We start from the raw sequence: 12,013 nt of genomic DNA on the forward strand, positions 1-12,013 counted from the left end.
CCACTGGAATCAATGTATGAGAGAGGGGTAGCCCTGAGGCTACCACGGCTCCCTCACTATGCTGCAATTAAAAATTCAAATAGAAACATGCCCAGAATACATTGTTGCTAATCAAGACCCCAGCCTTCTTAGGCTAGGTGTCATAAACATTCCTATACCTACATAGCCCAAGAACACTGGGGCTAGTAATACCCCATGTGCACAATGTTTTATGTTTCGGGGTCACTCACTTACATAGTACCCTATTTTGAATTTTTTATATTTCAGGGTTTGGAGGCGACAAAGGGATGGTTCTTGTAATTTTCAAGGTATAGGGGCACGTTTTCTATATATCTTTATTTTTTTTCCTCTTTTTTTTCTATAGAGTAAAAAAAAATGTACGCAAATTGTATGGTTTTTTTTTTATCAGGACAAGTAGAAAGCATTTTTTTGCAATTTTACTTCATATTGAAAATGCATATTTTTTGGGGGGAAATTTTACTTAGAATTGAAAAACAGCAAAAGTCTTTCTAAAAGTTTCTAGGGAGGGGTACAAGGGGTTTTTAAAACCTCTTTGGAGTCTTTATAAACCTCAGAGATGAGTCTTGTAACCAACACGATGACATCACATATAATAAAAAAAACCTAAAGCCTAGGGTATGATTTCCAGAGCCCCCTGTTTTGGTCCACCCTCACCATGTGTTTAATGTGACTGTTACATGGATGCAAGGAGAGAACAGCAGCCAACAGCAGGTGGGGGTGCTGCCCTGGGTAAAACCTAGGTCATCGCCTGTTCGAAATACATCACTGCATAGAAGCCTAATACATTGGGATGCGTGTTACTGGTGGTGCCTCAGTGCATTGGTGCAAACGCACACCATGGTGCACGTTCCTTGTAAGTGCGCTGAACACCTTGGATCCTTCCATTCACTTTTTTCTCTACTCACCAGCACTACGGATATTAGGTAGCCTTAGACCTTTGTTGTTTTGCACATGACTGGTAGAGCCCCACTGACCCTGGAGACTCATTTTTTGATGGGGGAGGTCAAAAAGCCTTTTAGTTGCCACCTTACCTTGAAGACTTTTTCCTCTTTGAATGGGGCCTACAAGTTCTGAACCTCTTTCTGGCTCCCGCTATGGAGGAAATGAGGGGACCACATTTGGGGGGTGGCCCCAGAAGATTGAGGACTGGATCCAAAGTGGCCTTAAAAAGCACTGGGCACTTTCTTTTAACAGGATGCATGCCACCTTTGGTTTCAAAAGAAAACAAAAACTGTCTCCTGGTGACGGGGAAGAGTCTGAGCTGTTATTAATCCAAGCTCCTTTATTTCTACGGGGAATGTAACCTCTGATCTAAAATCTTAGGATGTAATAATACTTCTTAATGGTCATCTGGGCCATTTACTTTTAGACATAATAGTCATAATATTGTTAAGGGGTTAGACTGATCTCACTCAAATCTATTTTCTTCTATTACATGATTGGATAATGGATGTTATAAACTAGCCCGATATGGATTAAAAAAAATATTGACATTGTTTTATTTTTCAGAATTTACATGGTTTTCATAAAAACATAAGTAGAAGTCACTAACAGTGCAGGATGTAGAAATATACGTTAAGTAAATAGTAACATGGTCATTTAGGTTGAACAATTACACAAGTCTATTAAGTTCGACCTTGCTCTTGATCCAGATGAGGGCAAAAACTCCACAATGAAACAATTTCCACTTGTGATGGGGACAAATTCCTTCTTGACTCCAAAATGGATCAGTAAGATGTAACTACCAACTGTAGCCCATATTTAAAGGTATATATATATTGAATTTGATAGCACAATGTCTGTGGGTAGTGAATTCCATATATTTATTGTTCTTACTGTAAGGAACCCTTTTGTTGCTGTAGATTCAAATTCATTTCAATCTACGTCTAGTTCTTTGTACAGTCCTATTCATGAACAGCCCACCAGAAAGTGGTTTGTATTGTCCTCATATATTACTTTAAAACGTGTCTGGTTAGCAAAAGCAGCAAACACTGACAAGTTAATATTTAAAATGGATCCACCCTCATTAAAAAGAAGTGCTCCCCACCCACAGCCATTCTTCTTCAGTGACAACCGACAAGTACAGGCAGAAGCCCTCTCTCTTCTACACAACGGAGCGGCTGACATAAGTAGCGTCCTGCTGGGGTGTTGAAGTAAGGATTGCGTGTATTGTCTGGCTTCAAATGTCATTTAGCTGATTTTATCTAGGAGATCTATGTCAACTTTGTAAAAGCGGTGTTCATTTTATTAAACGTTCTAATGTTTGAATTATACAATGCTTTTTTGGATAGTTGCATATTAGTCATTTAATGACTCATTCTTGGGTGTTATTCTTGCTTCAAAGCTCCTATTTCTGTACCCCTGGAACTGTTACATATTGTTTTTTTATTGTATGATGTGATTTTTTTGCATGGTTTTGCTTTCAGGTGTACTGGTTTTTGACAGCGTACGGACGTTAAGCTGTTGATGGTTTTGCGTTGTGTTGCAGTATGTAATGTTTGCTCAGTTCAGTGACTGGCTGTCAGTAGGTTGTGTGTTTTCCATAATCAGTAACATGCTGCCATTACCAATGATCAGTGGGATCCTCCTCACGTTTGCTTTTTGTAAATCCATTGTGTGTGTATATATATATATATATATATATATATATATATATATATATATATATATATATATATATATATATATATATATATCATCCTGGAACAATGCCTTTGTATTCCATTGTAAGAACATTTATGTTACCGGTACACTAACACCTTATTCAGCCGGTCCCCAAACCCAGAAAGACTTTACTAACAAGTTACACCACTACCACTCTCTTCCGCCCACGTATGTCTCCTCAAAACCCCCACGCTAGTGGTATAGTCCACACTGGCACCAAAACAGTTAAATGGTGTCGCCGGCATGAAGTCACGTGCTCTGCGAACCCTCGTGTGATTGGTCGGTGGGACTGGTGACGTGTGTGCTTCTGCTGTTCGAGTGCTGGCTGGAGAGCTGATCGGTCCCGAGGCTTCAGTGTTATTACGGTTTGCGAGCTCGGTGGGTCTAGACTCTCCGCTGATTACCTGATTGGAAATGGAGGCGCAGGACCCCGGAAGGTGAGGCCGTAGTTGTTTCCCGAGGGCCCGCTTGCTAGTGTTCTTTGTGTTTAAAGGGAAAGGCCCGAGCTTTGCGCAAGGGGTCAGAACGCATGCGCAGAATGGAGGGCAACTCCGGCCATTGTGTAGAATGGAGGGAAGAGTGGACTTGAAATACACATTTCCTGCCGGTTGCCATGAGTGGCTATAAATAAAACCCGAGCTTCCACACAGGCATCCCTGCAGTTCCGCGTTATTAATGGCTGCTTGTCGCGGTGGAAATGCATCTTTTATTATGTACACAGTCCCGGCTTTGTGTCTGATGCAAATAAAGGCTAATGGTAACCACGAAAAGAGGCTTTTCATTATAATTGCTAATGAAGGGCCTGCTTAAGCTTTATTTACCTTTAATGATAATGAAAGCATCTATATTCTTGGTCTGATTTCGTTTTGAAACTTGTTAATAAATATATATATTATTTCAGCATGATTTAGTCTGTGCCTAGAGCAGGGGTGGGCAATTAATTTTCCCATGGGGCCACATGAGAAATTGGAATGGTTTTAGAGGGCCAGACCTCTACAAACTACAAACTCCGAAGCCTTGTCCATTTTGTTAACTTATGTGCTGTTTAATAAAGTTATTCAAGCCTACGTCATTGGTAGAGGTGCTTGAATAAGTAAGGCCTGAATAACTATTAGCACAGCACAGAAGTGAACAAAATGAACAAGGCTTCGGAGTGCATACCGTATTTTTCGCTCTATAAGACGCACCTGCTGATAAGACGCACCTAGATTTTAGAGGAGAAAAAAAAGGAAAAAATATTTTGAGCTAAAAAATGGGCTAAAATATTTATTACAATAACTGAATAAGCTATGAACACAGTAAGACACACACAGACACAGTGAGACACACACAGACACAGTGAGACACACACAGACACAGTGAGACACACACAGACACAGTGAGACACACACAGACACAGTGAGACACACACAGACACAGTGAGACACACACAGACACAGTGAGACACACACAGACAGTGAGACACACACAGACACAGTGAGACACACACAGACACAGTGAGACACACACAGACACAGTGAGACACACACAGACACAGTAAGACACACACACACAGTAAGACACACACACACAGTAAGACACACACACACAGTAAGACACACACACACAGTAAGACCTCCCTCCCTAACCCCCCTTCTCAGTATCTCCCCTCTAACTCCCTAACCCCCCCTTCTCAGTATCTCCCCTCTAACTCCCTAACCCCCCCTTCTCAGGATCTCCCCCCCCGCCCCGGTCACTTACCTTAAACTCCTGTGTTGGAAGCGTGAGGCGTTTGTCTCGGGTGCCGGCGCTTCACTGCTGATCGCCGGCGTCTGACGTCATATGCCGGCGCCCAGCGTAAAGCGCCGGCACCCGAGACAAACGCTTCCAACACAGGAGTTTAAGGTAAGTGACCGGGGCGGGGGGGGGACACCGGACTCATTGGTGAGTCACCAGGACACTCTGCGGGCCGGTCCGAGCTATTCAGCGGGCCGGATGTGGCCGCGGGCCGTGCTTTGCCCAGGTCTGGCCTAGAGGAATACTCCCTCCATTCAATGAGAATGTCACTACATCAGTTAGCTGCAAATACATTGTAATTGTGGGAAATAATACATTGTAATGGAGCGCACGTTAGTATTATGTATATTCTGAAAGGCTGTATCCCCACGTGCAACCTATAAAAAACCCACAATGCAACGATACAGACGCCATACAATATGTATAAAGCAGACATGAGGTATTATTTAAACATTCACACCCTTTCCTGTTCTAGTTTTGATGCCTTATGGAGGGCAAACCCCAGTCTCTTCTCCTTCAAGAATAACGTATAATACTCCGTTAAATCAGTGGGGAAAGCACATTACCTATGCATTGTGCAGGGTTCACTAAGACCATCTTGCTCACTTGGGTTCGCCCTTGCTAACGTATAACGATATTGACTGGGATTTTCATCTCCAATGAGGTTCTTTTAATGAAGTAAATGCTTAAATTTGTGCAGACTGTTCAAAAACGCACACGATAAATTGTGGCCACCTGAGAATTCTAGTTTAATAATTCTGTTCCTTGCAGGCATTGTAGAAGGAGCAAAAGGTAATTTTTAAGATTTTTTTTTTTTTTTATTACACTCACCGACCCAATGTGGCTTAAAGAAAATACTTATAAAAATAATAAAATATAAAGGTATAGCCGTTTTGTTTTTTTCCGGTGTTACATTGTATATAATTTTTCTTCTTTACAGCTATTATAACCTTCAGCAGGCCCAGGCGTTTTACGCTTATCCCTTTCATCAAATGATGAACGGGCCTCCGAACATGGATCTGGGGAATGAGCAAAGGACTCTGCATACTCTAACGGGGGTCCCGGCCCATGAGCTCCAGGCCTTCTCGGGGATGCCTGCAAATGAACCCCAGATGTTCCACAGTCTGAACGGAGTGCCGGCACAAGAGCCGGTTCACATGCAGATGCCAACCGAGGCCCCAGACGCTGCTCAGGATGCCATGCAAGGTAATTTCAGAGTATGCTTGGGATATATGCATCTGTTAAAAAATAAAAACATGGGTTTAATGTTATAGAATAATGGAAAGAATCATCTAATAACTATTGGGTTGATCTATGATTTCAGTATGGTGCTTATCCAGTGTCTATAATGATAACTAAGAATAAAAGTGAAATTATCAAATCTGGGAACAATTACAATCTTGTAATGATGATTTTGGTTTAGAGAGCACGTCACTCTGTTTACATCCCAGCAAACTTATTCAGTTCTCCGTTATCTCAACATATTACCAGCGTAACATGGAATGATCATTGAGAGTTGAATTTTATTTTGTAGGCATATTATTTAAGTGTTTTTCAGTGTTATGTTTGTTTTTTTTCCCCTCCTATGAAAAGGAAGAATGCCAGGTAGGTGAAGTCTCTAGATTGTGGGCTTGCTGTTTCTGTAAGTTAGATTGTAATATACTACTTATATCCTGTCTACCAGTTGTACAGCGCTATGAAATATGATGGCACTATATCAAACTATCAATAATAAAGTCATCTTTTGTGCTTGCAGTGGGTCAAAGGGGCCGGCTCCCAGTGCATTGTTCCATGTTTGATTTATTGGGGGGGGGGGGTTATTATTGATCATGAACGCACCATTTTATGTTTTTGTTTTTTTGTTTGTTTTTCTTCAGATAATTTGATGGTCTTGTATTAATAAGTAACTGTCGGCTAAATAACATCACTTTTTACATTCGTTTATTAAAATCTACTGGCTTTTCAGTTTTTGTAAATGGTCCTCATGGATGCAGGGATTAGATGAAAAAGTGTCATTGCTAATTTCTTGCCCTGAACTATTCTCCCTCCATCTCAATACATACATAAAAAAAAGAAATCCACTCCCCAAAATTGGGTGAAATATATTGTAATGTGTGCTATAAAATAGAGCGCTTGTGGAGCAGTAACTATAACAAGTCGCAAAGTGCTTATTTTTATAAATTTGAAATACTCTCAGCGTCCCTTTTGATATGACGTCCATATACCCATCATCTATAAAAATAAGCGATGTTCAGATGTAACTAAATTAGACTAGAAATGACACATTCTGCCCTCTCCTGTAGAACCTACCAAGGGCAAGAGGAAGAGAGGAAAAGCAGCTGCTCCTGCAGAGCCAAAGCCAAAGAAACCGTCTGCCAAGAGCGCAAAAGCCAAATCAACGGGAAAGCAAGAAAAGATCACAGATACCTTTAAGGTGAAAAGAAAAGTTGATCGATTTAACGGCGTATCCGAGGCGGAGCTCATGACAAAGACCTTGCCGGACATTCTGACTTTTAATCTGGACATAGTAATTGTAAGTATACAGCTTCCCAAAAAGGGCATTTTGGTACCACAGCTTCAGTTTGTGTCAGCAAATTAAAAATATTTTTAAACTTACAGATTGGAATCAACCCAGGACTTATGGCGGCGTATAAAGGCCATCATTACCCAGGACCAGGAAATCACTTTTGTAAGTTCTGTTGACACAAGCAGTGCTTTAAAATTACCTTTTTTGATGAAAAAAAAAAGTGTATGTCATATGGGAGGAGTAATTCTTTTCCATGTAGTCGGCCTATTCACCTTAAATAACTTGGAACACATCTTAGTATGGTGGGGACTATGAGTTTGTGGATGACATAAGCAGTAGGACACTTTATTTTGCGGTACAACATATATTTTAAAATGGCTTTACTTTTTTTTGTCTTTACGTATTCAGGGAAGTGCCTCTTCCTATCAGGATTGAGTGATAAACAGCTCAACCACTTGGATGACCATGACCTACCAGAGAAATATGGGATAGGCTTTACCAACATGGTGGAGAGGACTACTCCAGGCAGTAAAGACCTGTCAAGGTGCTGAAGCTTTGTTCTGTTACAGGCTTTTTGTATGCCTGTTTCTCTCGCTGATGTAGATATTTGCCTTGCTCTGCTGTTGATGTTCCATATTGTCTTCCTCAGCAAAGAATTCCGGGAAGGAGGCAGAATCCTTCTACAGAAGCTGCAAAAATACAAGCCTCGCATTGCAGCTTTTAATGGCAAATGTAAGAAGCCTCTCAGTCTCCCGGTGTTGATAGTTTCAAGGGCTAAAATGGCGTGGTGTGATTTAAAGTATTATTTTGTACTACTTTGCAGGTATCTATGAAATTTTCAGTAAAGAAGTGTTTGGAGTGAAGATTAAAAAGTTTGAATTTGGAATCCAGCCACACAGGATCCCAGAAGCAGACACAGTAAGTTGAATTGCTTGTTTTTAGTAGGTGTTGAAGCTGACACGTTAATAAAAGATTCTTGAACAGGGGGGGCTAAAAAGTATACAACCAGGCTGTTCGCTTTTAAGCACGAATATTCTGCAGAATAAAGATATGTCTTCCTGGAAAAAAAGTCTGCAGATGGAAAATGTGATATGAAGACTAGCAAGTCTATGTAGGCCATTGTGCCGCAACCCTTGAACTCGATGTTTTGTCGATTTACCATTGTCTTCCTTTTTCTCTTTTCTTTTTGTCCTGCCTCCTCTTAATTAGTTGTGCTACGTCATGCCTTCATCCAGCGCCCGATGTGCACAGTTTCCCAGAGCTCAGGACAAAGTCCATCATTATATCAAGCTAAAGGATTTAAGAAACCATCTGAAGGGCATAGAAAGCACCAGGGAAGTGCAGGAAGTACAGTACACGTTCGACCTGCAGTTAGCACAAAGTAAGATTTCTTGTTACCACATTTATTGTCTCTGCATACCGTTCAGAAACGTTTTCTGTGACGGGTATTCCCTGAATAAGCTGTGTTTGGCCCTCGTTCTAATAACTTGACATTAACTAGTATTAACAGGATTTTGCCACCACTTTTGATTTGTGCACTTCACTCTGTTTTTCAGTCGATGCAAAGAAGCAGGCGGTTAAGGAAGAAAAGTACGATCCTGGTTATGATGCCGCAGCTGGAGCTGATGTAAATGGGCAGACTTCTGCTGAAAGTGGATCATGCAACATGTCATCGGAAGGTGCTGGTTAGTGGATTCTTTTCATTTCGGTATAACCTTGCAGCATGTCTATTACTGCCAAAGTACTTCAACCAAATCATTTTAAGCCTCAGTCCTGCATAACTAAAAGGTCAGCTTAATTCCCTGTGCCCCACCAATAAATAATGTATGAGGAAGTACATTAATGTGTGTAGGAATTCCTCAAAAAGTGTTAGGCGACATGTTAATTAGTAGCCACTGTGTCTGTGGATGTTTTACTATATGCTTCATTCATGCATACATACATGCATGCATACATATCTGAGGGAAGAACAGGTATCTGTAGACGTGGAGGTCACCATGGCGCCTACATGTGCGTTGCACGTACATCAATCCAGTTGGGAAAACTATCTTTGTTTTGAAACCGTAAATGCTTATTTTTTTAGCTATTTAAATGATTTAGTGGTAAATCACACAAAGTATTCTTCAGTAGAGAATGTGGGAAGTAGTGTAAAATGTGAGTAAAATGCTCAAACTGGCTAAGTTGAAATCACTGAAATACAATGGTCTGTGGATGGCTTGCTGATTTGTTTTTGTTTTTTTTTGTTTGTTTTTTTTTAGCACCCTGTAATCCAGAGTTCGGTGACCAAACTCAAAATGGACAGTGGATGTCTCCACCGTTTGTTGAGCAGATGTCTACTTACAACCACAGTGACGACCAACAGCCGGAAGAAGGACGTGCCTGAGACTGCTCTCCATTCCCAGCTATGCAATCAGACTGCAGTTTTATTGCAGTCACAAGGAACCGTACCTCAGTTACACAACTGACGCTTTTTTATTTAGCATTTTACCTCTTTTTATTATAGTGCATTTTATTGTAGTGCTAGATTACCTTACATTAGGTAGTTTTAATGAAATATTTAAACTTTTTAGAAAAAAAAGTTGTCTTTTGTTTTTGGTTTTTGTTTTTTTTATATATATAATTAGCTGTATGATGCAGCTGTTCAAACTGCATGCCCCATTCATTTTGGGAAATTGTTACCCGTGATTCCACTCAAACATTCATGTTCACAATATTGATTAAAGTGTGGCATTTTCATCACATGGGAACGTACAATTGGCATAGGTTGTTAGAATTTTATTTTTTTACATTTGTTTTTTTTGGGGGGGGGGGGGGGGTTGGCAAAGCCAATTCAGCCACTGGCAGTTCCCTGACATGCGCAATGAATTCTGCATGGGAGGGAATAAGCTGCTTTAGTACAATGCATACTTTGTTACATCTGGAATACTTGAGTTGTTTTTTATAAACAGGACCTACTTACAGTGCGTGTCTGTGTAATTTAAAACAAATACTTGTATTTATGTCTATCCGGTGTCGGCTTTTATTTATTTCCGTTTTTTTATGTTATATCATTGCACCGTGTGATGGATGACTGCAGTGTGTATGTAAGATTTTTTTTTTTGTTTGGTTTTGTGCAAAGGATTATGGGAGTGGTAGTTCAGAGCCCCATTACCTTTCCCAGGCATGAAAATGTCACTGTTGCTCTATGAAATAACTTGTCTTTCTGTTTTGTTGCTGTACTACTAAACATATGCCATTTTTAGCAATTCACTTCAGTGTCCCATTGTCTTTGAACACATTAATCATGTAAATAGAAGCCTGGTGGAAACTGGGATATGAAATATTTTCTGTATTGACTGTATAGCATGAAGAACTGTCACATTCAACACTATCCTTAATCCCAGTTACAATACCTTCAGAAAATATTACTTATCTTTTTTATTTTAAGTGTTTTTTTTCTCTGTTATGTTTTAAACTGCTGCTGCTCTGCACTCAGGTACTAGGTCTAGTGATAGAGGTGCAAGTGGTAAAACATCTGTGGTATAGGATTTATACACGGATTCCAATAGAAAAAGGTAACACACACAATAGATGGCTTTTGGTGTTACAATCTAGACTATGACAGTTTCCCAAGAGTTTTTGTACGACTGTTCGTTGACTAAATCATGGTGTACTTGTTTCACGCTTAAACAGCCCTTACTTATTGTAAATAGAATCACACTTTATGGCAAACATGTTTCTTTGTATATTTAAAACGGCAATGTCTGTATAATCTGTTGGCCAATGACTTTAACATGGAGAGATTAACTGTAGGTGAATCCTTTATATCAATTATTTCTGTAATTGTCTGGTGTGATGACAAGATACATTATGGTTTCCAGTCTTGAATTTTACTAGGGAATAAAGTGTTTACACATGAAAACTTCTGCCTGTAGCTATCAAAAGCCTATGTTTGCAATAATATTCACATTTAGGTATTTTCTCCAATTTCTACATGTCAGTCATATTCTAGTCTCAATAAGAGCTCAACAGGTTATTCTGAAGCACTGCCTGACTGCTTCCTGATGGGGTTAATTGGAAATGATAGTACTGTAGCATATATGTTGTTTATCATGGATGTTTCCACCATTTACTTAGAAAGTACCTCCAGATTCCTCTGTATATTTGTATTTTGAAAAACACTTTGTTTTAACTATTTGCAATATGGCTTTAAATGGAGCCCGTTGACCAACATATGTAAAAGGTGAATAAAACATTGTATTGTTTAAATTGTGTCACTAGTTTTAATTTTAAAAAAAATAATGTAATTTTAGACTTGCTTGGCAAAGACTGTGTGTTGGGAATAAGGAGTTTACAACAAGAGTTTAATACATCAGTTGTGTAACACAAGTCTAGTTTGAAGGAGGAAAGATTTACATCTTTTAGCCTAACTGAAATACTATAAATTTGTTTTTTGTTTTTTTCAAACTGACATTTAGTTACATCAAGGCTAGACTATCTTAATCTAATTTATTGTTTTTAGTTCTCAATAACTAAAAAGCTCCTACAAAAGCTGCCTGAACCAACTTTACAGCAAATCTAATGACCAGAAAGAGAGAACTTTCTGTTCTCAGGCTCTCCTCGTTTAAGTTATATTTCTAATCTTAATGTTTAAATGCCATTATATGGCATTTTATTATATGGAAATGTAAACGTGACAGGCCTGCTTTAATACCTTTTTTTTTTTTATATATATATATACTTACTAGGGACACTGTAATGAACATGGCAATCCTATAGAGTACAGTGCACACTTTAAACAGTATCATTTAACAAAGCACCAGCAATAAATTGGATAGATAAGAGTTTTTATTAGCAGCCCCACTATGCTACAGAAAAAAAAATGGTTAGAGTGCTGCTGTGCATGAGATCCAAAATCTATTATGTAGCTGGCACTCAAGCAGTTAAGACAATCTGATATAATGGTAACAATGCACTAAAATGTGAAATGCTTTTGCCCCCTTAGTAAATGAATCCAATGTCTGTAGTGCTATATATATATATATA

General features: G+C 39.3%; 1 protein-coding gene across 1 annotated transcript; it reads left to right on the forward strand.

Moving 5' to 3' along the window:
• The first annotated feature begins 3,099 nt into the window (after nt 1-3,099).
• Nucleotides 3,100-9,371, forward strand: LOC149299739 (G/T mismatch-specific thymine DNA glycosylase-like). The gene is made up of 10 exons (XM_089486030.1): nt 3,100-3,122; nt 5,402-5,667; nt 6,765-6,994; nt 7,081-7,150; nt 7,397-7,532; nt 7,638-7,720; nt 7,812-7,906; nt 8,198-8,369; nt 8,545-8,673; nt 9,247-9,371. The coding sequence occupies exons 1-10, from the start codon at nt 3,100-3,102 to the stop codon at nt 9,369-9,371; spliced, it is 1,329 nt and encodes a 442-aa protein (XP_089342156.1).
• The last annotated feature ends 2,642 nt before the right edge of the window (nt 9,372-12,013 follow it).

This window comes from Sceloporus occidentalis, unplaced genomic scaffold (assembly GCF_023333645.1).
Source record: "Sceloporus occidentalis isolate IW3139 unplaced genomic scaffold, rSceOcc1.0.p SCAF_28, whole genome shotgun sequence".
In the NCBI taxonomy this organism is placed as follows: domain Eukaryota; kingdom Metazoa; phylum Chordata; class Lepidosauria; order Squamata; family Phrynosomatidae; genus Sceloporus; species Sceloporus occidentalis.